General features: G+C 41.4%; 1 protein-coding gene across 1 annotated transcript in view; it reads left to right on the top strand.

The window, feature by feature from the left end:
- SAMD12 (sterile alpha motif domain containing 12) overlaps positions 1-26319 on the top strand; it is a 178867-nt gene that overhangs the window by 11097 nt on the left and 141451 nt on the right. The window contains exon 3 of the mRNA XM_085219980.1: positions 5874-6052. Coding sequence (XP_085076106.1) covers positions 5874-6052 — 179 coding nt within the window. The remainder of the gene's footprint in view (positions 1-5873; positions 6053-26319) is intronic.

Raw genomic sequence — 26319 nt, 5'->3', positions numbered from 1 at the left:
TGACCTGAGTTTGTTCATGTTCCATCTGTGTGGACTAACTTCTGTCCTTTCCTAAAGTAATGGCATTTTATGATGGGAATGGTAGGTGGTTTGTACAGACTTACCTCTTAGCATTGTGCAGCCAAGCCTGTGGCATGAGTACATAGAAGAAAGCTTGCATGTTTGTAAGTATTTGATGTTTGAAAGTTTTCTAGGAATTTAGAGGTTGGATGGGTCTCTTCTGTGCCTGCTTTTCATCTCCAAAGAGAAAAAGCTAGCATATGACTGTGATGCACGCAGAACACGGCAGATGAGTAAGAAGATGCTATTTTTACTCAATCACTTTTCAGAATAGAGCAATTGTTATTGCATGTAACTCGAGCTCTTGCCAAATCTGCTTTAATGTAGTCTTAATTGATCTGCTTAAAATTTTAAGCAGCCAGCAGTATTCCCACTGAAACAGGTAGTTCAGACACGTTTGACACAGGAGGCAGTGGAACACGCAGTGGAGGTAGCGGCTGATGGTAGATTTGATCATCTAAGCCTGGAGCTCACAGATGGAGAGACTGAGACTTCCCATCTGGCCATGCACAAAGCTGGGTGTATCAAGGCTGTCTTTTGAAGAGAGCCTTCAGGCTTTTGCAAGACAAGGTTTACAGAGTATCCTCAAGTAAAAGGGAGGCCTCCCCCCAGATGCCAATAGCTTGCTGTGGCTCTTGGTGACTTTGGTGTACCATCAAGCGTGCTCAGACAAGCTGTTTCTTGGCTGCTTGCCATCTGTGAGGCAAACATGTATGGGAGGAAGGCAGCTAGGGAAGCAGAGCATTCACAGTGCCCTGCAAGCTCTCTTAGAGCTGCGTGCACATGCTCTGAGGGATCTGCGTGGGAGCAGAGCTCTGCTCATGTAGCAGCTTCTTTAGGGCAATGAATTTGCCTGCTCTGTCTGCACAGAAAGGACTTGGCTTTGTGTTCTAGTGTGTGAGAAAACACACCGTGTTGGATTTATTCATTTCCTTTTGTAGTTTTTTTAGGGGGCAGATGTGGTCATTTCCTCATTTTTGGGTGCCCGGTCTGCCGTTATCTCACAGTTTCTGCTTCTCATAACTTGGCAGATCTAAGCAGTCTTTCCTTCAAAGTTACTGGAAAAAAGGCTATTTTCCTGTAGATTCAGCTCTACTATTGAGCTAGGCTTACAAGAGCACTAAGTACCTTTGTTTTAAATAATAGTCAGTTTTCTAAATGTTATCTGTAGATCTGTGTCATTGTATGCCAACACCATTCATCATCTGCCTGTTGCTGGGCTGCACAGAACACCCAGCCTTTCGCCTCAACAGTAATAAGTTCCCACCACAGAAAGCTTTCAATCCACCTGAAGTAACAATTGTTGGAAACCTGATTAGCTGTTGGTTGGCGTTTTCAGAACAGGGCTAACTGGTGGGCATAAGGGGAAAGGAGAGCTTCAGTGACTTGAAACTGGATGATGAATTGTATTTCTGAAACATATGGACGATGTATGGAAGAATATTGGAAGAAGTTCTTCTTCAAAACATGGTGATACTGCTGATACAATGTTAGGCTCATAGTGATATGGAAGAAGAAGTCTCTTTAGACTTTTGTTATCTGGGAGTGCTGAAGTGGGTTCGATCTGTCAGAGGGAAGTGCTGAGACTGTAAGGTTATTGTCAAGGCAGTGGCATGGGGAAGTGACCTGAATGCGGTAGGTGGGATGACCTAGCATTAGCCAAGACCAGGAGGAGGACAGGTAAGAGTCTGGACAGGTATTTTAGTAAGAAACTCCTTTGTCTTTATTTAAAGAGAATCTTTTTTTTCAAATGAACGCTGTTAATTCCCCGAAGAGATGAGCTTTACAATTAAGAAGAGTCAGCTGAGATGGGAGTTCAGTTGTGATAAAATTAGTGAATTAAGATCTCTGTAGGAGCTGCTCAGTTCAGTTCTACAGAACTTCAAGCCTCATAGCTGTCAGCCCTCCTGTACCTCTGTATAGTCAATCTCAATGTTTAGAGCTGGCCTTATCTAGCTGAAATTATATCAGGTGCTAGTTTAAGTAGAGGGCATGTTTTTACTGACCACGCGTTGACCTTTTTCCCTGCTTTTAACAAGTCTTGAAAGAGCAATTATGGTTTGTACTGCACATTTAAAGAGACAAGAGTTCCACCTCTGCTTGCTATAGAGCTGGATATATGGAATTTCTGTGCAGTAACAGGAATAAGACCATGCAAGCAACTTCTCTTCTTGACTTCTGTGTAGCTGAGAGTTGAAGGTTACACTGGAAAAGGCTCTATTGAGCTGACCACCTGTCAGTGGCTCACGACAAAGAGATATTAGCTTTGCCAACTGACTGGAATGATGCTTATTCTCACTTAGGCAGTTGTTCCTTTTGTGTTGGCCCTCTCCCTGTGCTGAGGCTCTGCTGTGCCTTCCTGAAGGAATGCAGCCAGCCTAGGCTTACAGGTAAGCCAAGGCTGCGATGAGGGGAAAGAAAGGAAGAAGGAGATGAGCTCTGTCTTTCTCCCCCTGCAAAAGAAAAGAAAAGAAAGTTGTCGTTTTCTCCCAACCTGATATCAGTAGCTAGAAAACAAATCTTTTCTGAGGCAGCCCATGCTGCTTTTAAACAATCAACTCTTTTCAATAAAAAGGTAATGGGGGTGTATGTATTTGCCAGGAGCCTGTCCAGTTTATTTTTTCTTTCTGTATCCTGAAGGAGCACAATATAAAGCATTGCTGTAACAGCACTAACATTTGTTACTCTTGAAAGAATGATAAGCCAAGAGTCAAGCAGCATCTTGCCGCCTAATTCATTTATTTCCTAAGCCATCCAGGTGATGATACCATGTTATCAAAAATATGGATCATTTGTTCCCCGTAATGTACAGTGAATCAGTGCTGTAACCTAGAAGGCTTTCCTTGTTCATCCCACCTTCCTCCCCAGTGTGTATTGTCCAGAGCCCACTGGGAAGGGATGAGTAGTTCACAGAAAGCTTGCTGCTGGAGCGATCTTCCAGCTGGAGTGAAAGCCTGCTGTGCTTTGTGATTTCTCAGTGGTGAGAAAGGGGACTGACAGATGGACCCTGTGTGTTGGTGGGTGCTGCTGAGGTATGTTAACATTCTGAAGATGCAGAAGTCCTCCTATTCAGCTGGGCAGGATTCTTGCAGAAGACAGTTTGGTTATTTTATGGATGCAATTCCTAACCAAGTGTCTTCCACGTCTAGCTTCTAGCCCATGCTCTTCTACAGGGTGGTTAGGATACCTCTCAGTTTTGGTGAAGGAGGGGAACTGCGATCTGACATCTGACTGCTAACAGAACTGCTTCCATGTACACTGGACTGTGGAAAAACCTGTCTTGATGGCTCATGTCTATCTTTCCTGTGGTAATTACTTTTTTCTTTCAGGTAAGCAAATATGATCTAGAAAAAAATAATGACAGGTGAGTGTGGTCTAGGAGAGAGGGAATTTTTTGGTATCCGTAGACACACAGTAATGTAATTGTAAGCCACAAGGAATCTTCTTGAAACCTCCCTTAAAATTGCTGAAGAGCAGCTGGGCAGGTTCATGATACCTCCCCACAAGGGCTGTGCAACAAGAGCAAGTGAAGCCTGTAAGCTTTACTGCAGAGTATAAAAGGAGTTTTGCTTTTTTTTTTTTTTCCTGACGCAGAAAGAGGTTCTGGAAGGGAAAAATCAAGCAGCTGTTATCAAGTTTAGCTCCATTGTAGTCCTGTAGCCACGATAAAAGCAAAATCTGGGAAGGGGTTAGCATGGCATGTGTCTAGGAATACAAGACTCAAAAGTTAAGAAATGCTTCTACTAAGGTGGTTGAGTTTTGAGTGTTGATATTTGGGTATGACTCAGCAGTGTGGCTGGGAAAAGCTGTAGGAAGAAAGGAGTGACTTGAGGGCAGTCATCTGTTCTCCTTCCTCACCGATGAGAAGCAAGGCCAGAATGAGGAGACTTGCTTTGGCTTTGCCTTCAGCATTGGATTGAATGAGGGAAGAGAGACTTTCAAATGAAAGAGCTCTAGCTAGAATTAGGGAAGAGCACTTTGGAGTTGGCTTGGGAAACTTGGGCTCTGTAACAGCTCTATGAAGAAACTGCAAATGCCTGGCCTGCTGGAATGATAGGGAAAGATGGCAGGTATGAACAAATGACAGCTGCACGTCCCTCTTCCTTTCCATGCTTTTAGGTTCCCTTACAATCACAGTAAGAGTGAAATTTAGTTCCCTTCTGTTTTTTACTGTAATTTACTGGTTTTCTATTGACCAGTGACAGATTTTTTTTTTTTTCGCTTTTAGAAATAATGGCTGCAATTTGTAATAAAACATTACAGTTCTTTACTGCTTTCTACCACTCGCTGTTGTTAATGAATTACCCTTCATAGAAGTACAGAATCATAGAATTGCTCAGATTGGAAAAGACCTTAAATAAATATCAAGTCCAACCACAATCTAACCATGCAACCCTAAGCTGTTTCCTTGACTTGAAGGTAGGAGTTTTTGATCCTTAACTTACAGATGTAGTTATTGTGGTCCCTGTACAAATCTTTCACTGTTTACAAATATGTGGCTGTGTCTGAAAAGAAAAGAAAGGCAAAGAAAAACCAAAGAAAAAAGGCAAATTTTTTTACCCTTTGGGTTTCCTTTAATTCTGCACCACGGAATTTCTATTATTTAGTACTTTCAGTTAAGACTCTGGAATTTGAGTAATGGGTATTCAGAAGGTGCTGTAGTTGATGGGCCCTTTACCCATTCTGAGGCTGCTGGAGCCTGTTTTCTATGGGAGGCTTTTGGGGCTGATCGCACGCATAGCTGCCAAAGCTGGCAGCTCTCATTCCTTCCCCTGCTCTCCACCCTTTACACCTAAGCCAAGCAAGAGTGAAAGGGCAGCTTTTAATTTGGCTTTACATTGTTTTTTTGGGTTTCTATTTGATCTATCGAAGATTGTACAGCACTATGTGAACAAAGCTCTTCTATTGCAGGGGAAGTTTGGGCTATTAATTACCAGCTGTGCTAGGAGCAGTGCACAGAAATACAGAACAGAAACACAGCAATCTGATGCTTGCATGAAGGAGAAGTTGCCCTAGGATCTATACATCTTAAAATCTCTGCATGTGCCAAGCAAGTTGTTAAGGTTGCTCTCTATGCGTGTGCTGGAACTGTGAAATTTCAGGCAGAAAACAATTAGGCTACTGTGGTAGTGCTAAAAGTGCATTTCTATGTATGGTTTGCACTCATTTATGTTTTGTTCTTTTTTTTTTATTTCCTCTGGCTGCTTTCCTTATCCTGATGTTGTTAGTCCACACCTCATTATATGCTCCTAGAAAGTGCATCCCTTGTGCTTGTTAGGATGGTGTAGGTGGTGATTTGCAGCAATACAAAGTGCTGAAGGGGAGATAATCAGCTGGCTAAGTCATTACTCTATGCAGAGACCGACTTTCTGACTTGCTGTGCACAGCTTACTTGACCCTCATTGTTTGGAACCATGAATGTTGCAGTTAATAGAAAATGTAATAGAAAATCTTTAACTTACTTGCCTAGAAAAGAGGAAAAAGGTATGGCTGAAAGCTAAATACAGGCAATATATTGTCCTACAGTAGTAAAAGCTGTAAGTTGAGAGTCTCAGAGCCTGTAGTAATGCCAATAGGGTATAGTGTGACACAGAGGCCTGCATGAAATAGGCTTATATAGTGCTACATTCCCTCTCATTTTCTTCCTCAAATATCTCATCCTGGATCTGTGTCAAGCTACAGACAGATCTTTTGCTGTTGTTTGACATAACTCTGTTCCCATATGGCATTTCCCAGTACTTTGTGATAACTGTTTGCAACGTTTGGATTCTTCTTTTGTAAGCGATGTTTTCCTTGTCATATTTTTTTCCCAGCTATCCATTGCAATCTGAATCCAAATGGTATTGATCACCCTGTCCCCACTGAAGGTATTAATCTGCAACTTGAAGGTGAGGGAGCTGAATCCCCCGCTGCCAAGAACAGCAGTGCTCCGAAAGGACCTGAATCAAAAGAGACGCCCAAGAGGCAACAAGTGGAGCCAGAAATATCTAAGGTAGGTAGGACTGGATCCTTATATATTTTAATTAATCTTTAATAATCCATGCATTTTGAAGTCCTAACTGCTTAAAAAGCATTTATCATTTTATTGAAGGCATACAAAGGTACAAAAATAAGTATAAGGAAGTATGTGCTTCCAATTCTGCTGTTTCTTGTTTGAAGTACAGATGAATGTGTGCACTCTGGATACTTCAGGTATAGGACAACAATTTATCGTATTAGATATACTGTACTAGTTTAAAATATATAAAAGAATATTTGAAGAAAAAAAAAAAGGGGGAGAGATCCTTTAAAAGCCCTGTTATTTTCTTTGACCTTGCCGGGTCTAAAACCAGGTCTTGTGAGGAGGGAGAAGGGTTTCTGCAGAATGGAAAATCTTTTTTTTTTTTTTTTTTAAACAAAACAAAAAAAACAAAACAAAACCCTGTATCTGACACTTTGGAAGTTAATAGAGTGAATAAAATATTCAGATATTTGTTTCTTTTTTTTTTTTAAGGCTTTTTTAAGGTTAGGTACTGTAACAATTCAGTGACTGAACAAAAAAGGAGTATTCCCTACTGTCATCAGTACAGTAAGTCTTACAAATATGTATACAATTATGATGTTTTATTCTAAAAAGTAAGTACAATGTTAAATGTTTTGAACATTACCCTCAACGATAAAGGCTTGATATGAATTCTACACTATGATATTTATCTAAAATGTCTAGTTATGAGTACGGCTTAAATTCATTTCATTCTCTCTTTGTCATTGAGCTAGACCCAGGTTGAGCTAGAATAGAGCAAAATCTCCCATTGGGCTCAATCCTTGTAGGTCCTTCCCAACTCAGATTATTCAACATTCTGTGAATATCAGTGGTTTTTGTAGTCTGTTTTGTGGCCAGTTATCAAGCAAGCTACTGATCTCTGTTGAGCCCTTGGCAAACATATTTGTGCTGTGTTGACTCGAATCATTTATATGATGTAAAGACCACCAAATTTTGGATGGCCTTTGAGACGAAGTTCAGCTACAATGCATTTACCCAGCCTTTTGCAGATAAAAGCAAGCTTGGCTGCCCTGTTTCAACCTCATCAGATGCAAATCTACCCAGTGTTGAAGATTCAGGTATGTTTAACTTGGAGGAGATCTTAAAAGCTTGAACATGAACAAGCTTAATGACACAATAGGGCTTCCAGCTGAGAACAGGCTCATAGCTGTCATGGAACATAGACAGATTAAACTCATCTTTGCTTACAAAAGGCTCATTCTAGTGGAAAATCAGAATGAGGTGTACTGGTGATTTAATATAATGGAATCTTTCTCTACTGTGTGAGCTGTATGTTGGACTGATGTGTAGAAAACCATTTCCAAGACTCTGTGTTGGGGGTAGCCAAGGGAAGAGGGGAAGCATGCTGCTCTCAAGGTAGTAAAATCAGCCATTAGCTGCCTACATCTAATTGCAGTAGCTTTATGTAGAAAGAGTGGATCATGTTTTGGATTTACAAAAAAAACAAAAAACAAATAAACAACTGACCAACAAAATAACCCCACCCTGAGCTAAACGTTTTGCTTGATGGAATAAACCTGGCATAATAGCATCAACCTAATCAACTGGGCTGCTTTTCTCCACCCTGTTAGTTACTTTGTGGTTTCTTATGGCTGGTATTAATTTAGTGATGTTTCTCATTTGGATTTATATGTTGCTGCTTGAAATGGCATGTCTTTTGTGGCTTATTCTCCCTTCATTTCAGTGTTATGTTGTTTTATCCTCTAGAATGAGAAGATATAGTTGGGATTGTAACTTGTGTGGCTTTAGGATTGAAAGTAAGCCGTCTTTATGACATTTGATACATGCAGTCATATCTGTACAGTGGGAAGATGAGAGGGAATAGAGTTTGGTAAATAAAACATTTGAACAGATCCATTTGTTTTATATTTCCTCATTGCAAAGTTATTTTTAAGAAAGGTTTCTTTGCAATCTTGTGTGTTCAGATAATATTAACACACGTGCTGCATCCACAGTAGGGAGACTTGCATCACACAAAGCAGTGCAATGTATTGGGTGCCATTTCGGACGCCTTATACAACATCATTTCTGTTTTCAGTTGTCTAATTTATCTTCATTGGGATCAATTCCAGCACTTTAAGCCACTGGCAATTCTAAGGTTTTGCTGTCCAAAGAAACAAACAATCTCCTTTCTAATGGAGCATGTCCTTCTTTTTCTGTCCTCAGCTATGGTTTTGGGGAACAGCAATAACTCATGGGCTGCAGATGAGTTTTAAGTTCTCTTATGTTGCTGCTGTGTTGCAAACATAGAAGTACAAGTATTTGTTTCTAAATTTGGGACACAGGCAGGAAAAAGTATAGCATCAGCAAAGGAGCACTCATTTAGTAGCTCCTAATGAGTATGGAATCTAATTTTCATAGATTGAGGTGCAGTTTAAAAAGGAAAATGGAATAATGATCTCAGTTTTCCTTGGACTCTGCTAAAGAACCAGCTTGTTACATATATCAAATATAAGCAATCCCAAGCAAGTCTATGATTACATGTATCTAAATGATGTTCATGATTCATTGATGCTTTATAAGTACATTTTTTGTGTGTAGACAATTTATTTAACTAGAACCTTCTACATCTAACCTCTTTTGTGTGTGTTTTCTGAGATTCTCTAATTATGAAGATACTACTTCTGATTCCTTTTTGTGGGCCCAATTTTTTTTTCTGAGCCCTACTTTAGTCCCAAATGTTCTGCCTCATTGTGTTTATACAGAGATAACTATATGTGATGCTGAAAGTTTTACAACACTTCTCAATACCATACTTCCTTCAGTAGAGGCTTTAACAGGAATCCTTTCTGAACCAGGTTCAGAATATCATCTGCAGCACAAAAAGCTCTACCAAGGCTGCCCACGTGCTGTACCCATGAAGTGCTGTTCATTGCAAGCATGAGACCCCGTCTGATCTGTTGCTTATTAGAATTTACTTATATCACAGAATAATAGAATGGCCTGGGTTGATCATCTAATGATCATCTAATCATCTAATTTCAACCCCCCTGCTATGTGCAGGGTTGCCAACCACCAGACCAGGCTGCCCAGAGCCATATATTGTATTTTATGTATTGTAAGTAAATAATAACTTTGAAATAAATTTATAATTGATTTGGAGAGTTTTGTTTCTCAAGTAAGGTGTTTATATCTGATCTGTCTCGTTATGTGGGAGCATCAGTAACAAATAATAAAAGTTTTATAATGGCAGCCACTGCAGTTAGATGTTTGTGTCAGTAATGGCAGATTTTTATCTGAGTTAGACATGAATTAACAGTCCTTTGTTATGTTCATGAAAACCCTGGAAGGAAGCTGGTAAATGAAGAGAAGTGTCTTATAGTGTCTTCTGTTGATGACTGCTGCATTGCTTCTAGAAGAGAATACTTTTTGTTATAGTATATATGGCTCAGTATTTCTTTGGATTGCTTTTGCTTTCTTAGAAAGCAGTTTTTCCTTATGACACCAAACAGCATTGAAGGGCTGACTACAATCATAGTAGGAGGAGAGCATTTATTGCTGCCTGCTTGGGCCCTGATCAGGATCGATGTGAGTAAAAGCAGCTCTTTTAGCCTCGTAGAATCATAGAATGGCTCTGGTTAAAAGGGGCCTTAAAGACCTTCCAGTTCCACCCCCTGCCGTAGGCAGGGTTGCTACACACCAGATTGGACTGCCCACCCAAACTCACCTTGAATACCTCCGGTGGTGGGGCATCCACAGCTTCTTTGAGCAGCCTTGTGCCAATGTTTCACCACCGTCTGAGTTGAGAAATTTTTCCCTGATATCTAATCAACATCTCCCTTTTAGTTTAAAACCACTCTCCTCTTGTCCTGTCACAGCCTTCTGGAGAGCTCAGCACTGCCATAGGAGTGCTTTGGATCTACATCTGGGAAAGTGTCCCAGCAGAAGCTATTAGGCTTCTGAGTAATGAGGGTGGCTGGCAGATTCTTTTCAGAAATAGAAAAATATTGTATTATTGTCCCCACTCTTCTGAAACTTTCTGGTGGCCATAAGATATATAAGCAAGCACCCAGACTTCAGCTGACTGAAGCTGACAAATGTTGGCCCTGGGCAGCCTGGTCTAGTATTCAGTGTGGAGGTTGGTGGCCCTGCCTGTGGCGAGGGGGTCGAGCTTGGTGATACTTGAGGTGCCTTCCAACCCAAGCCATTCTATGATTCTCCTCGGAAAGTGAAGATTCAGCCTCATCCTGCATGGTCTGTTCTATTCCTTTGGGTTTTGCTTTAAAATTGTGCAGCTTGGCGGGAGGGCGAATAAATTGCAAACCCATAATTATATTCCCATGCAGGTGCAAATCCTGCATGCTGAAATGGTACCTTACTGATAGCAAGTTTACTTTTCTAGTTGTATTTTGCAGAGAGGTAGGTAACAGATCTAAAGGTACTACACTGAAAACCACTTCCTATATTAAATAGATAGCTCGAGTGTTGTTTTTATATTTAATTTTTATTATTTTTTTAATTGAACTTTTTTTCTCAATCTCTTCTCTTTGAAATAGTGAAGAAACACATGCAGTGTAGGATCTTTTGTAGGACTAGCAGAAATAGCAGCAGAACCTGAGAGCACAGTACGTCTCAAGTAGTTTTATACTTATTTTAATAGTATTACACAATTGAAATAATTATTCTTCACGGCAATAAGCCTTTCTAATCTCTTGTTCTGTGGCTATTAGTAATGCACAGTGGTTATCATACTTGCTTCTCCTTTATTTTCAGTGGGCTTTTTCTGTTATATTTTGCATAATTAGAAGTATCTGTGATCTTGTGCTTTCAGGTGCTGAATTTTTTGATGTCTACAAATCTTTCTTTCTCAGCTTATCATTTATGATTCTGACCTGTCTGATGTCTCGAAGGGATGCAGTGAGTTCTACCTCTGTCCCAGGCAGTGAAGTGGGAGCACTGGGTTACTCTGTGCATTTCAGGCAGCTGCAGCTGTTTTGTTTTGGTTTTATTCCTCACTGGAGGGAATGAAGTGCTGGAGTAACTTTACTTGCATGGCAAAGTTTAATTGTCTGGTTCAGAATTTAAATTGTAATTAGCCAGGAAAAGAAAGAAACACATCTGGCTTTTTGGGGTCCTGTAAGTCAGCTTTTTTAGGAGGACTTTTTTTTTTGGAGTCTAAGTATATTTCGGTATGGAGTATTTTTCCCCACTGCTATATCTTGCATTCTTGTTATGTGATGATCCTTGCTTTTTTCTGCCATGATTTCTGCATTCAGCATAAAAGATCTGTCTTCTCCTGCTCATCAGTGCCCTGACTGCATACCTGGGGATTCTGAAATACCGTATACCCTGACAGCAGCTGCATACAAGGAGATCTTACTCGAGTTCGTTTGCTGTGCTCTACCCAGGACTATGTAAAGAAAAGAGGGACATCTCTAAGGACCATTTTTTCCTTCCCTTCTCAAGATAGGATTTCTCTCCTACTACTTTTCTTTTTCTTTTTTCTCCCCATAGGAATTCAAAATCACTAGCTCAGGCTAATACTTAGCTCTTTAGATGGCTCTACAGAGAGCAGATGAAGTTTACTCAAAGAAGATAAGACCACTATTGACCTTCTGAACTACTTGATGGGGTCCTTCACAAAATTCATCTTTACAAATAAGCTTTTTGATTCCATCTGCATTACTGATACCAGGAAGAGAATTTCCTGTTTTTCAACCCTCTTCTCATTGGACTTTTATTTAAAAAAATAAATCAACAATGAAAACATTTTCAATACTTACATGAGCACAGTGTGGATGTGAAGGAAGGCAAGGTGTTGGCTGTAGGAAATGGTGCAGCCTATGACCCTCCACTGTGCTAGGGTGGTACAAAGCCACAGCAAAATGGGGATTCCAGGAGCAAATGTGTGCATGTGTAGGTTAGGCAGAAGCAGATGGCTACAAGAGGGAGGCAGCAGTGGGAGCATAAGGAGGGAAATGTAGACTGCTTGGGCTCGTATTGTCCTGTGAAAGCTACCAATGTGGAATTTGTGTTCTTTCCTGTTATGCTAATTCGAATAGGAGCAGCAATGCAGTGCGTATTAGCAAACATAAGTGGTAAAAAGCCATGGTAGCACTCTAAAAGTGAGATGTTTAATATTATAGACACATGTAGACACAGACTCGTTTAAAAGTGCTTCTCTTCAGCAAAAGAGAAATATAGATAAAAGACGGAGCAGCTTTTAGAGGAAAAAGCAATTCCATGCAGCATGCAGATGCATAATGTACTTACACTGCCTATTCCACTGCTTGCCCTGTTTTGAAGCTGCTCCACCATGCCATCCAACACCTCTGCTTTCACTTTGAAGCTACTACATTCAGAGTTTCATGGAGATTACTTCAAAAATAAATCAGTATTTTAGTGACACAGATGCCTTGATGGGGAAGAAAAAAATATAGAATTGCCCTTTAAAGAAAATAATAGAATTCTGATTAGAAGGATTACAAAATGTATTATACAACCAATCTAGCATTTAAAATAGGAAAGCGGTTTAATGCTTTGTTGCTGGCACTGTGGGTTCTGCAAATTGTGCATCTCATCTGTGCTGTAACAATAATTTCATTAATCTGCCCCATGTGTTCACTGGATGCTTCTGACAAAACTGATTAGCAGTTGCTTTAGTCCACTTTTCTCTCTACAAGTGAGAATTTCTTTTCTTTACCATTTCAAATGACATAACTGCTCACCACTGTAAGTAAAATGTGTTACAATCACAAAAGGGGCATGTAGATGTAATAGCCTTGATAATGTCTGAAGGGCATATCTTGTGTTATCAAGCTTTCACTCAGTGCAGAGGTATGCTAACAAAGGAAGTGATTTCATTGACAGGCTGGAAAAGGATGGCTGGTCAGTGATCTTCCCTCAGATATAGTGAGTGGAATAGAGCTTGTTGATGATGAGGGTAACTTAAATGAAGTGCCTGTGTGTAAGTGAGGTGCCTCAGCTCCTGTTATGTTTGCTGGAAATCTAGTCTACATTCTTGGAGGAGCATAGGGGATGTTTAAGCTTGACCTGAAGTGAGCAGAACGCAGCTGAGACTGCCTACACTTCATGGATTACATTAAGACTAGGCCAAAATGTGTCAGTTCTGTCCTCAAACTTACCAGCCAGCCCTTCTGTTTGATATTGAAATGGTTACTAATGTCTAATGGAGGCAAAATGTTATGTTAGGAGACTGTTTCAGAAATAGCTCTTACCTCAAAAGTTATACGTTGAATACTTAGCCATACACGTGTGCCTAGTCTATTTCATGATCAAAGTGGTCTTCCAGCAAGCAAATGCTGCCTAAGCTGGAGAAAATTCTGTCCTTTGAGTTAAATGGAAAAGATTGGAATGTGTGTGTCTTCTTTTCCACTTCTTTCTTCTAATTGATCTTTTACTTTAGAATCCTGTTATTCACTAGAAGCGAAGTTCTTGATCTTTGTCTCAGTTTTTCCAGCTGTGGAAAGATGATAATTAGGATGAGTTAAAACTGTGGTTTCAGTAGAAAGCTGAGCTTTGGAATAAACCTGCTACCAATGTTTTCTTGTGTATGCATCCATATATGACACTGATTCTCCAAAAGCTTTGCCATGTGTGCCTGAAGTGTGGAAAATACTGACGAGGCCGGGCTGCAGCAGGATAATAAATGTTGTAGTATGTCTGCATGCTCCTCTTCTTGTCCACAGGGACAGATTCTCCAGCTGTTTTCCATAGTGGGTCATGATGAAGGCCTCCACTGGTGCTTTGTCTGCAGTTAAAAGAGCAGTTAACCTACGACAGGGCTTTACCATGTTTGGGGCCTGAAGTTACTGTAAAAATGCAGACAGTAACAGTGTTGGAGATCAGGGAGTCTTTTTGGTGTAGTCTAATTTCACATTTTGCAAACACTAGTTCTTTTGGCCATGTCTGAATGTGGATGCCAGTCAGAAGTGTTCCTATTTTATCTCTGGTCCGCAGTCAGCTGCAGATTAGTTGCAGCTGTTGAGCTACTGCAGAACGTGGGAGAACGGCTCCCAGATGTTAAAGCAGCCATGTTTGGTGATGCTGTGTATTATGACTTGGGCAAACCAAAAGTAAGGAAAGTGTCATATTTAATGAAAGACAATTCTTCCCTTTCCCCTGCTGGTGTGGTGTGTGTTTGTTTGTTTGTTTCTTTTTTTGATCAGTTGGTTGGTAAGCAGCATGGAGTTCATTGCCTGCGATGCCACAGTGTGAAACCCAGACACTGCTTTCACTTGGGCATGGCTTTATATGCCTTTCTGCCACATTCAGCTCTTCTGGGCCAGGGCTGCTAGTTCTGCTAGGTGCCTCTGTGCTGGCATTAACCATTCAGGGAATTTGCAGGGTGAGTCTAAAACCAAGAAGTATATTTAAGTATGATGGACTCTTAAACAACTTCAGTTTGCAATGGGAGGGGAGGGAAGGAGGGAAAAATGCAGCAGCATGTTTCTTTGAATTTTGGAAGTGTCAGTGTTACTATGCAGCTGAAGCCTTCACCTTGGAAAAGACCAACACTGTTGGTGGTTGGAAGCAGGATCAAGCCTCAAAATTAATTTCTCTTAAAGAGAGATTATGGAACATGAATCCAATTCCTTCAAGAAATGCCATGAGTTCAGAAGAGAAAAGATTACCTTTTGTTTTTAGGCTATTTACTTATTGTTCAAAAGTTGAAACAAGTAAATATCTTGTTCTGTCCACACTAATCTGTGGTGTTCTTCCATTCTCTTAAGTGTACCAGCTTTCATCTTTGATCTTCTAGCTCTATAGGACCATACTCATTTACATGTCCTCTTTTTGTCACGTTTTGTCTTCACCTCTCCTGCCAAATCGATCCTGTTTACTGCTACAGCCTGTATCATTTCTTTTGATCCATCCACCCATAGGACTGCTTCTGGAGAAGGTCTAGAGTGTTACTGCAGGAGGAGTTATCGGGGCAACAGGAGCCTATGCAAAGAGTGGCAACTGAGGAGATACATGAATTAAAAGGGAATTGCTGGTGTTTAGGTTTGGAGAGGAACTACAGGAGTGAGACAGTTTTAAGAGAGGAACGGTAGGTATGATAAATGTTCAGGAGATAACAGGTGGAGTCTGTTGGACTGCAGAAGCACTGAGACATCTGATTTCAATTGTATTGTAAAGGGATTCCTTTTAGAGTCAACTCTTCTCAAGGATTGTAAAACAAGACCAGATCCACCTGCATGACAGTGGCATGATTTCGGAGATTACAACAAAGCTGCCACTTGCATTTTGGGCAGTTACTCTTTAATTCTTATATCGAAAATGTTACCTTCTTTCTTCAAGCACCTCCACAAAGAGTTCAGTAGAACCAGAGTTAACTATGACAATTAAGAGAGATGTAGTACTCGCTCTTGCTTTGCAAACTGTAGCCTGAAAGAGGAGACGCTGATCCTAGCTCCTGCAGTGCAGTGCTACCAGAGTCCACCTATTTCTGATTCTGATTGAATAGCCATCAGAATCAGCTTGGGGCTTACTAGCAGTCCAGTTGAGTTTGAGCAAAAGCTCAGCATGGGTTTTGGGAGACAACCATGCCCATTTTGTATCTCATAGCAGCTAACAGATGTGGTCTTTCAACCCTTGCAACCTCAAGAGCTGTACTAGCAGAAGCAGCAGTGAGTTACTAGGGGGAGGGAGCAAGGCCACCAATTTGGATTTTAGCAAGCTGTTACATTGACAATTTTTCATAAGAAAAACAATGAATAACCTCTAGCTTACCTAGAGGTTAGCCACACAGCAGTCATGATCACCTTCTGAAATAACATAACAATTCTTGATCTCCTTTACCCCCAGCTCCCCTCCTAGAGTTCATAGCTACTACTGGTAGAGACAGTTCTCAAAAGATATACTTGATAGAGTGAATATTTCTAATTTTATCAGTGACTAGGAATTAACACTGTGATGATGCTCTTCTAGGGTTAAATGTGTCCTTGACTTGTGTATCTAAAAATAGAAAACCTTCAGCTCTGAGCAAGCAGAGTTACTACACATCTTGAGGCCTTTTCTATCCTTTACGTACAGCATCTCATAAGTGGGTATTATGTTCTGCCTATTTTCCTTTTTTCTCTAATGTCTGTAAGTGCATCCATCAACTGCTAATGACTTTTCTGACCTAGACGTGCTCTACATTTTTGCTTTTTTTTCCCTTGCTTTAAACAAAAGCATGACAATAGAGTCTGTATCTAATGGTTTTAGAACTGCTATTAATTCATCTTTCATTCAAGGCCGATTGCTTTCAATCTTAGCAGTACGCTTTAGATTGCCAAGGATTTTCTGAATGTCTTTTCATGAATAAAAGGTAGATGTGATTGAATTTCAGCATGCTTTTCTCAATGCACTGTCTTTTCTGTAAATACAGCTTGTGTGTAAGTTTGATTATTTTAACTAATCATTGTCCCGTATCTATTTTCCTATGGGAGCTAAGTACTAGGGGAGAGTAGTTCAAAGTGGGAAATTTCAGTGAGAAAGTGCAATGAGAGAAATGGGAAGAGGAGGGGGTCTGACTGCTAGAACTGCTGCTGCTCCATGGAGCGTGTGAGCTGTCTTGTGACCAGTGAGCAGGTGAACAGGTTAAATGGCACAGAAGAGACAAGGCAAGTGAGACAGAAAATGTGAAAAGTACTATACGCCGCTAGGAGAAAGCTGAATTCTTTAAAAGCTGGATTATCTGGAAGCCTCGTGCGGTGCCTTGAAAAACTGTCTGGGTCTGTCAAAATGCTGTCTGTCAGTAGATGGTGCTCTTTATATCAGCTATTTACTCATGCTCCTTATGCTTGACTGTGTTTTTGTGTAAAAGTCTGGTAACATTCCTTAATAGTTAATTCTCAGAATTCTGATGTCAGGGAGATCAGGAAACTTGAAGGCTTTGGTGTAACTGCCAAAAAGAAAGAAAAATTACTAGATTACTTTGAAGCATCCTCCACCCCTGAATTTTTTTTTTTTTCAAACTTCTTTTGCTTGAGAATGTGTATTGTTTTGAACTTGAACAAATAAAGAAGCTTCCAGCAGAAAAACCTTGAACAAACATTGTAGATTGGAGAACGTACTGTAGACTAATGCCAAACTGTGTCTGGCCTGTGAGATGTGCAATAATGTGGCTTAGCATAAAATGGCAAAGCAGATGCCTGAGGGATGGGATGCCATTCAGAGTGACTTAAACAGGCTTGAGCACTGAGCGCAGGAGAACCTCATGAGGTTCAACACAGCCATGCGCGAGTTCTTGCACCTGGGTTGTGGTAGCTCCCAGGTGTTAGTACAAGCTGGGGGATGAACGGGTATTAAAGCCAAAAAGGACCTGGGGCAACTGGTGGCTGGCAAGCTGGATATGAGCCAGCTGTCTGCCAACCATATCACGGGCTGCATTAACAGAAGCATGGCCAGTAGGTTGAAGGAGGCGATCCTGCCCCTCTGCTCTGGTGAGACCTCACCTGCAGTACTGCATCCAGATGTGGAGTCCTCAGTATGGAACAGACTGAGACCTGTTGGAGTGTGTCCAGAGGAGGGCCACAAAAATGATTCAAGGGATGGAACACCTTCCACGAGGATAGGCTGAGAGAGCTGGGGCTGTTCATCCTGGAGAAGAGAAGGCTGAGAAGTGACCTGAGAGTGGCATTCCAGTATCTAAAGAGGAGCTAGAGGAAAGAAGGGGACAGAGTCTTTAGCAGGGTCTGTGGTGACAGAACAAGGGAAAATAGCTTGAAACTAAGAGGGGAGATTTAGATTAGCTAGAAGGAAGATGTTTTTTTACAGTAAGGGTGATAAGACACAGGAACAGGTTGTCTGGAGAGGTGGTGTCTCTGTCCCTGGAGACATTCAAGGTCATGCTGGATGGGGCTCTCAGACCTAGCTGCAGATGTCCCTGTTCATTGCAGGGGATTTAGATTAGATGACTTTTAATATTCCTTTCAACTCAAATGATTTTATGTTTTGACAAGTCCTCTGCAGTTCTAAAATTCTCTTTTGCATATCAACTTTGCAATTTTACCTGCTGTTTCTGGATAGATAGGAACTAGCTTGGTTTTAAATGTAATGCTTCTTAGAAAGGACTTAAATGAATCAATATGATTGGGAGTTTTACCTGGAGTCATTTATTCATCTGTAGTTGGATGGATATAAAAAGCTGCATGAAAATGAAGATTACCTTATTAATGTGATTGAAGTATTATTGGATCTGCCTGCATTTTTCATTATTCAGAAAATATGCCAGCTCTGGAGAAAAAAAAAATTAAACATGTTAATTGAGCAAAGATATCACTTGCTGAAGGCTGCTGTTGAGATGAAAGCCCTGATCCAGGCAGCAGAACAGCATGGCTGACCTGAAGTGGAATTTGAGATGTTGAAAGTTACTGCAGTCTTTATGCAGTGCTCTGGGTATACAACAACGGATACTTAACCAAAGGGTGCATTTTTAACTTGTGAGGTGAATTTACCTCTAGAGTGAAGCTTGAATTCCCTGCTGTTCACTGCTTGACAGTGTTGTTCTCCCAACTAACAAAAACTGAATGATTAGCGTGGATTTTCTGTGTTAACTTAAACTGCAAACAAATGACCCAAGAACAAGAAGTCAGTTGTGTTCCTTTCAGAAATGTAATTAAAATATTTTTGGTTCTTATTCAGGGCTAGTTTTTCCAGCACGTTGAATTAGATGTCTCCTCACATATCTTTTTCCAGGAAGGATACATATTGCATGTACTGAACACATTATTGCGGCTGAATATTCCTCGCAATACTGAATTTATCTTCTTACAGTCCTTCCGTAACACTTATCTCCTTAAGACCTAAATTCCTTATACTGAGGTCAAGCAAATGTAACACTTGTAGCCAGTCATCTTTATCTTGAAAACCTCAGCTCCCTGTTTCTAGGGACATCTTACAGCTGCCTGCCTCAGGAAGGCATTGCTGGTGCATTTGGGGCTAGATTTACGAAGGGTACCGGGAGCCTGGGTACCTGCAATGCTCCTGGGACAATCCCATCCCATGCACAGCTTAATCTAGGAGATAAGTTCAGCACAGTAGCCTTATTGCCCTTTGCTTTTCCATTGTTATCCTCTTGTCTATTCTTGAATCTGATCTGCCAAGTCCCTTGTATGTAGGCTTTATAGCTCCAAATATCCAGATTCTCAGGCAGAGACAGCAAGGTTGGCACATTCCTCTGTTTCCTTTTAAAATGAAAGGTCTGTGACCTTTCTTTTGCTGTGGCATTCATCTGCCTGACAGGAAGAAGTGCTTCCTGTAAGGGAGGGGAGCTGTCTCCCTTTAGCCTGGATTGGCCTTTGTGTGTGTGGGCCTCGTGCTCTGTATGTTCTTGTTGGCTGACTTGGACAGCTTCCTAGCCAGAGGGGCTGGCCTTCGTGAATCTGTTTGGATGCTATTTGCTTTCCTAATAAAGGAGATAAAAGGGCATTGTAAAGCTTAAGCTCTTTCTTCTGAATATAGGACTTAGTGATGATAAGAGAAAATAGGAATTCCCTCATTAGGGAGCAAATGCTATTTTTTCAAAAGTAATTAGCAAGAAATTAAATTGATGTCAAAAGTGCCTTGCATGCTTTGAAAAATAAGTAGTGTATGTGCCTGCTAGATATTTACTTATGTTGAGAAATCCATTGCGACCTTCAACACAGACATTGCAACACTAGTGCGTGAGTCAGACGGCAGGGCTGATCTGCCTCCTATCAACGCTTACCTCCTTCCTTTGCTGGGAGTGTCACTGGGAAGCAAGAGGTTGACCTGTCAGTGGAAGCGTGGGGAACTTGAACTCACATACATGTCTGTCCTATAAAGTTGTTCTGCTCAAAATGCGTTTGGCTCAAGAGAATGCAGTTAAGAGTCAACTGGCAAAGATATTCAGAAAACTTTGATTGCCATTGGGGTGTAAAATGTCTTGGCTGCTTCTCTTGCCTTCTGCATATGAATGAGCCTACCCATAAAGACTGAAAGTTGGCATGGTAAGGTTATACTACTTTATGCAGTACAATCCTCTTAATTGGCACATCTGCTGGAAGCAAAGGTGCCAAAAATGTGATTCACTCAGAAGGAGTAAACCTTGTAAGAGAGCAACTAGCCATTATTTAATAGGGATTAAGATCCTCTCAGGATGCTGAATGTTCTCCTTGTACAAATGGGCTGTCACTGAGTTAATGACAGAACTAACCTCACTACCTGTTAATGCTCAAGTTACAATTTGCTTTATAGATCTTCTCATCCGGAAATGTTTCTCTGAATCTTTAAGATCAAAATTTCACCTCTGACATACAATACGTAATAAATAAAAAAAAAAAGCACACAGATACTCCCCAGACGATAGGTTATGGCATGTCAAGCATTGTCTCTGAAAAGTACTATAATTACAGATAAAATATAATATAATATTATATATATATATATATATATAATATATATAATTACCCTTAGAAAGGGTAGATAACTGCAGGACAAGAGGAAATGGTTTTAAGTTGAGGGAGGGAAGATTTAGGTTGGACGTCAGGGGGAAGCTTTTTACAGAGAGAGTGGTGAGGTGCTGGAACAGGCTGCCCAGAGAGGCTGTGGATGCCTCGTCCCTGGAGGTGTGCAAGGTCAGGTTGGATGGGGCCCTGGGCAGCCTGGTCTAGTATTAAATGGGGAGGTTGGTGGCCCTGCCTGTGGCAGGGGGGTTGGAGATTCATGATCCTTGAGGTCCCTTCCAACCCTGGCCATTCTGTGATTACAGATGGAAGGGTCTAGGTGTTGTCTGTGCTGCACGGCTTTGCTGTCAGAGTAACTCCACCAGCAAATCCCAAGAATAAAAAAAAAATCTTCCAGAATTACTGGATGAAAACACCCCCCAGTGCCAAGCACACTGCTTTGGCAAAACTGATGTTCTGCCATATGTGTATTTATTTATGTCATCAGAAAGCACAAATTCCATGTTGGCATTATTAGGTAAATGTTTCTGAGATTAGGCCCACTCTATATTTGAACAACTTCTTAGTTCAAATATCCTATATGTTTCACAACTTTAGAAAAATTTATGCTTTTTTTTTTTTTTACTAGATTTACCTGAGATCTCAAGAAGAAGAGTGTACTGCTCTATACAATCTTCTTTTCCGCAAAATAGACCAATTTTTATTAGAGTAGTATTCCTTAGCAGAGATGTTAATTTTATTAGCCTTAAAAAATACTATCAGTAAGTTACACCTCATAATTTTGAATTGCCACATTTCAGTTCATATCCATGTTAGTATGAATAGTGTGAATATGAAACAGGTACGCTTAAAAGTCAGTCTCACAGTCTTGTCTAGCTCTTTTCAAGGCAGTTTTTTAATTCCCCTTGCTAACTATTGGTAGCTGAACTATTTTTGGAAATAAGTGACTGAGGAACTGCAGATAAGGCATCACCTAAATGTATACGCTTGTGCATGAGCATTCCTGTGATCTACAGAACAAATGAAAGCTGACCAGTTTCTTTTAACACTTACTGAATTGGCAAGTATAAACTCAAAACTTTGCTCTTTTCAGATCTTTGTGTTTTACTTTTTTTTTTTTCTGTTTTCTTTATAGTTTTGTAATTAAAGAGCAATGAGATTCCAGTGTTTCACTATTACTGCTGTGCAAATTAAATGTTTTGTAGTGTTTGGCCGATGGATTTTCTTATTGCTCCAGGCTGTATTTTAGCTGAATTTTTCTGTACCTCTATCTTAAAATAAGATTACAACTTATTTTATTCTATCTTAAAATAAGAGAAATTCCAAGGAATTGAATGGAACTACTTAGATGCATCATATTTATTTTAATGGCATTGCTAACAAGCAGTCTCAATTCAGTTTGATCTTGGATGCAGCTGTCTGGGATGCTGCTTGCTGAGTTGCCAGGTCTGGTTTCCAGAAAGGGGAAAAAAAAAAAAAAAAAAAAAGGGTAAATGGAGACACCTTTGTAATGATCATTTTTATGGGGGATGTTTTTTTCTTATTCAGGCCTGGAGAATTTATTTTTTGACAAATAGTAAATTTCTCCAGAAGTGGAATTGAGTTGTGCTGGCAGTACTTCTGCATTCGGGGCGAACTCTTAGAAAAGGAAGGGCTACATTTCATAGCTGTCTTTAGTTACTCACTAACTCCTGGTCCCATTCCTACTTTAGCCTGGGTAGGCTTGAAGTTACAGCATTCATTACAATGGCTTGGTCTTCTGTGCCTCCTGCCAGGCTGAGCAGACTATTTGGTGGTGAAGACCCACACCGTAAATCTCCTTCACAGTGGGTGCAGTGTTTAGTCCTAAAGACAGGATATAAGATGAACAGCCTGCAAGTTGTGTGCTTTGTCAAGGGTGAGCGCCTCAAGTTCAATTCTCACTGTAGCAGAAGGTTAGACACAAAAATGAGCCTGTGCTTGTAATAAAGGTCATTAATTACTTGATGTTGTTGTTAATACTGGGTTCTTCATTGAAATTATTTATTTCTTCTTTCGCTGATAAAATCATAGAATATTTGGAGTTGGGAGGAACACGTAAGTAGCCCACTCCAGTAACAGCAGCATGCAGACTGGAGAAGTTTGAGGAGAAATGTTTTGTAACGGTTGGAGACATGCCCATAGAACACCTGCTGTGTGAACAGAAATTGTCCCAGTGCTGTGCAGGATCTCAAGTAGGTTTCTGTGTGGCGAAGCGGAAGGGTTTTTATTTACTTTATGAAGCTTACAGTCAGTGATGCAAGATAGTACGGTTAAAGCCCAGAGTTTGATAGGGACCACGTGGTTTGAATTGTCTCAGGTAGGAGGAGAAGAACCAAAGCCACATCAAAGAAGTATGAAGCAACTGTTGTGCTCTATGAGGAAAAATCCCCACCTGACACAGTATCTATTTGTGTTTCTGTTTTCCTCTGTGAGTACCTGAAATCACCTATTGAATTTTTTAACTGAAAGGGATCTTCTGCATTGAGTGACATGGCTTGGCAAGCTAAAAATGCCCAGCGTTTTTAGATGAAGTGAATTTTAGTGTTGCACTCCTTGATTTGGATTTGGTCATCAAATCCCAAAATGCAATGTTCTCCCGGACCTGTTTGTGTTTTTATTGTAAGCAGTGCTGGCCTGTTGCTCCCAGAAGTAATTCTCAGGATGTTGATGTCAGAGCCGATGCTGAGGAGAGCTTTGTCTTCACCTTTCTCATCCTGACATGTCAGCTCTTCGCAGTTTGCCTATAATACCACTACAGTTTATCTCAATGCCAGCATGTGCCATCATGAGTCTTGTTTTCAGGGTGTGATATTTCATTGAAAGAGTACTCATATGAAAAAGGTATCATTTTATTTATTCTTGCTTGTTGTTTTGATTCTCTATTTATCCCAATCAGGATAAATACCCCATGATATTTTATTTAACAGCACAGTTCATCCTTTCTTGTTGATGATTACACTTGCGACAGTTTTAAGAGGGAGTTAGCTACCTCTAATTTGCTTTTACTTCACAGACTAATCTCATTATTTTTTCTAATTTGTTTCCTTTTTCTGTTTGTATTGCACAGAAGCATGTGGCACGCGTACTGATGGCAATGGATTGAATTGATCAGGGCATTGCTTGAAAGCTTGAGAAAACCTGTCTCTGTGATCAGGTGATGGTAGTGCACTGACCTGGGACCTGGAGGGAGATATTTTCCCTTGTGCCAAGATGGCACAATTGTGCCTTTCTTCTTACCTCTCCTTTTCCTACAGGAAGCAAGAGGATAAGAATAGCAAATATTCCCTATAGGAACTTATCCCCTTCTCCTGCATCTTTCATAGTTTTCCCCCCTGTGTTCAGTCTTTCCCCTCGCTGTTCATTCACAGAGAGAACTTATGAGCTAGCACCCTTTCACCTTGTGCTTGAGCCTGCAGCTGACCCACTTCTGATGTTATTTTCATCTTTCGCTCTGTCCCCACAGTGGCAGAGGACTGTCCCTGTCCCTTCAGAGGCAGTGATATCTCTGCAAGTCCAGTTTACATCTGCCTGAACTTCAGGTGTCTTTGACTAACACCAAGTTAAATAGGGATGTGGATTTGGAACCTCAGATACCTGTCTGGGGTTCATGGTGCTGCTGCAGGCATGGTCAACTGACTGTGGAGTTGCTTCTCCTTAAAACAAAGAAAACCATACATAAAACAGCCCCATATTTTCTGACTGTGGATTCAGGGGAATCAGGCTGTCCAGGGAAGTGGTGGAAGCACCATCCTTGGAGGTTTTCAAAAAATGTGTACACGTGGTACTGAGGGTCATGGTTTAGTAGGCACAGTGTAATAGGCTGATGGTTAGACTTGATGATCTTGGAGGTCTTTTCCAACCTTAATGATTCTACAGATCAGATAGTATTACAGCTCTGCTCTGATCTGTCTGAACACCAATGGTGGAAAGTAACCCATTCTTGCATATACTTGTAACCAGCCTTGTCTTCTGTGGAATGCCAAACGTGTACCCTGATGTCAGGCAGCATAGTGTATCTGAGCCATTCTGGGGAAGGGCTGCATGAAGGACAGTGTGTGTGTGTGATAGGGTGAGATGTGGTCTGGGTGCTGCTACCAGGGACAAGCTTTTGGGCATCAGGCAGCCTTAACAGATATGAGTTTCTTGGGATGCGTGCAGCCTCTGTGCTTTTGTCATCATTGTATGACTCCCTTTGCCATGCTCAGGTGATCAGAGATTAGGTCAGCCAGCTGTATTTTCAGTCTTGCTATGTGAATCAAATGCATTTGGCACAGGACTGCAATTGTGAGAGACAAACTTGACATTCAGATAGTGCCAGGTACCAGCTGACTGCATCTCAAGCAAATAGGGGAGACTGGGTGGGATTACCATGTCACTCCACTTCTCATTCCAAGTGGCCATTGCACGTTGATCAATTATAGGTGTGTGACTTGCATAGCTGTTGTGTTCTGTGTACTTTAATCCTTTCTGGATCACAGAATCACAGAATCACAGAATTGTAGGGGTTGGAAGGGACCTCTAGAGATCATCGAGACCAACCCCCCTGCCAAAGCAGGTTCCCTACACCAGGTCGCACAGGTAGGCGTCCAGGCGAGACTTGAATATCTCCAGAGAAGGAGACTCCACAACCTCCCTGGGCAGCCTGTTCCAGTGCTCCGTCACCCTCACCGTGAAGAAGTTCTTACGCACATTCGTGCGAAACTTCCTGTGCTGCAGCTTATGTCCGTTTCCCCTCGTCCTGTCTCCACGTACCACTGAAAAGAGACTGGCCTCACCGCTATGGCCGCCACACCTCAGATATTTATAAACCTGGATCAGGTCCCCTCTCAGTCTTCTTTTCTCAAGGCTAAACAGACCCAGTTCACTTAGCCTTTCTTCATAGGGGAGATGCTCCAGGCCCTTCACCATCTTTGTGGCCCTCCGCTGGACTCTTTCCAAGAGATCCCTGTCTTTTTTGTACTGGGGAGCCCAGAACTGGACACAGTACTCCAGATGAGGCCTTACCAGGGCAGAGTAGAGGGGGAGGATCACCTCCCTCGACCTGCTGGACACGCTCTTCTTAATGCACCCCAGAATGCCATTGGCCTTTTTGGCCACGAGGGCACACTGCTGGCTCATGGCCAACCTGTCGTCCACCAGGATGCCCAGGTCCCTCTCTGCAGAGCTCCTCTCCAGCAGCTCATCCCCCAGCCTGTATTGGTGCATGCAATTATTCCTCCCTAGATATAAGACCCTACACTTGCTTGTGTTGAACCTCATCCGGTTTCTTACTGCCCAGCTCTCCAGCCTGTCCAAGTCTCGCTGAATGGCAGCACAGCCTTCAGGCGTGTCAGCCAATCCTCCCAACTTTGTATCATCAGCAAACTTGCTGAGGGTGGCCACTATCCCCTCATCAAGGTCATTGATGAAGATGTTGAACAAGACCGGACCCAGCACAGACCCCTGGGGGACACCACTGGTTACAGGTCTCCAGCCAGACTCTGCACCACCAACGACGACCCTCTGCGCTCTGCCAGTCAGCCAGTTCTCAACCCACCTCACTGTCCACTCGTCTATCCCACACTTCCTCAGCTTTGTTATAAGGATGTCGTGGGAGACAGTATCAAACGCCTTTCTAAAATCAAGGTAGATTACATCTACCGCTCTTCCCCCATCCACTCAGCATGTGACAGCATCATAGAAGGCCACCAAGTTGGTCGAGCACGACCTCCCATTGGTGAACCCATGCTGACTACTCCTGATAACCTCCTTTTCTCCCAGTTGTCTGGAGATGGTATCCAGCACAAGCTGTTCCATCACCTTTCCAGGGACGGAGGT

The sequence above is a fragment of the Meleagris gallopavo genome, chromosome 3 (genome assembly GCF_905368555.1).
Source record: "Meleagris gallopavo chromosome 3, MGAL_WU_HG_1.1, whole genome shotgun sequence".
NCBI classification, from domain to species: domain Eukaryota; kingdom Metazoa; phylum Chordata; class Aves; order Galliformes; family Phasianidae; genus Meleagris; species Meleagris gallopavo.
This window is presented reverse-complemented; position numbering and strand designations above follow the sequence as displayed.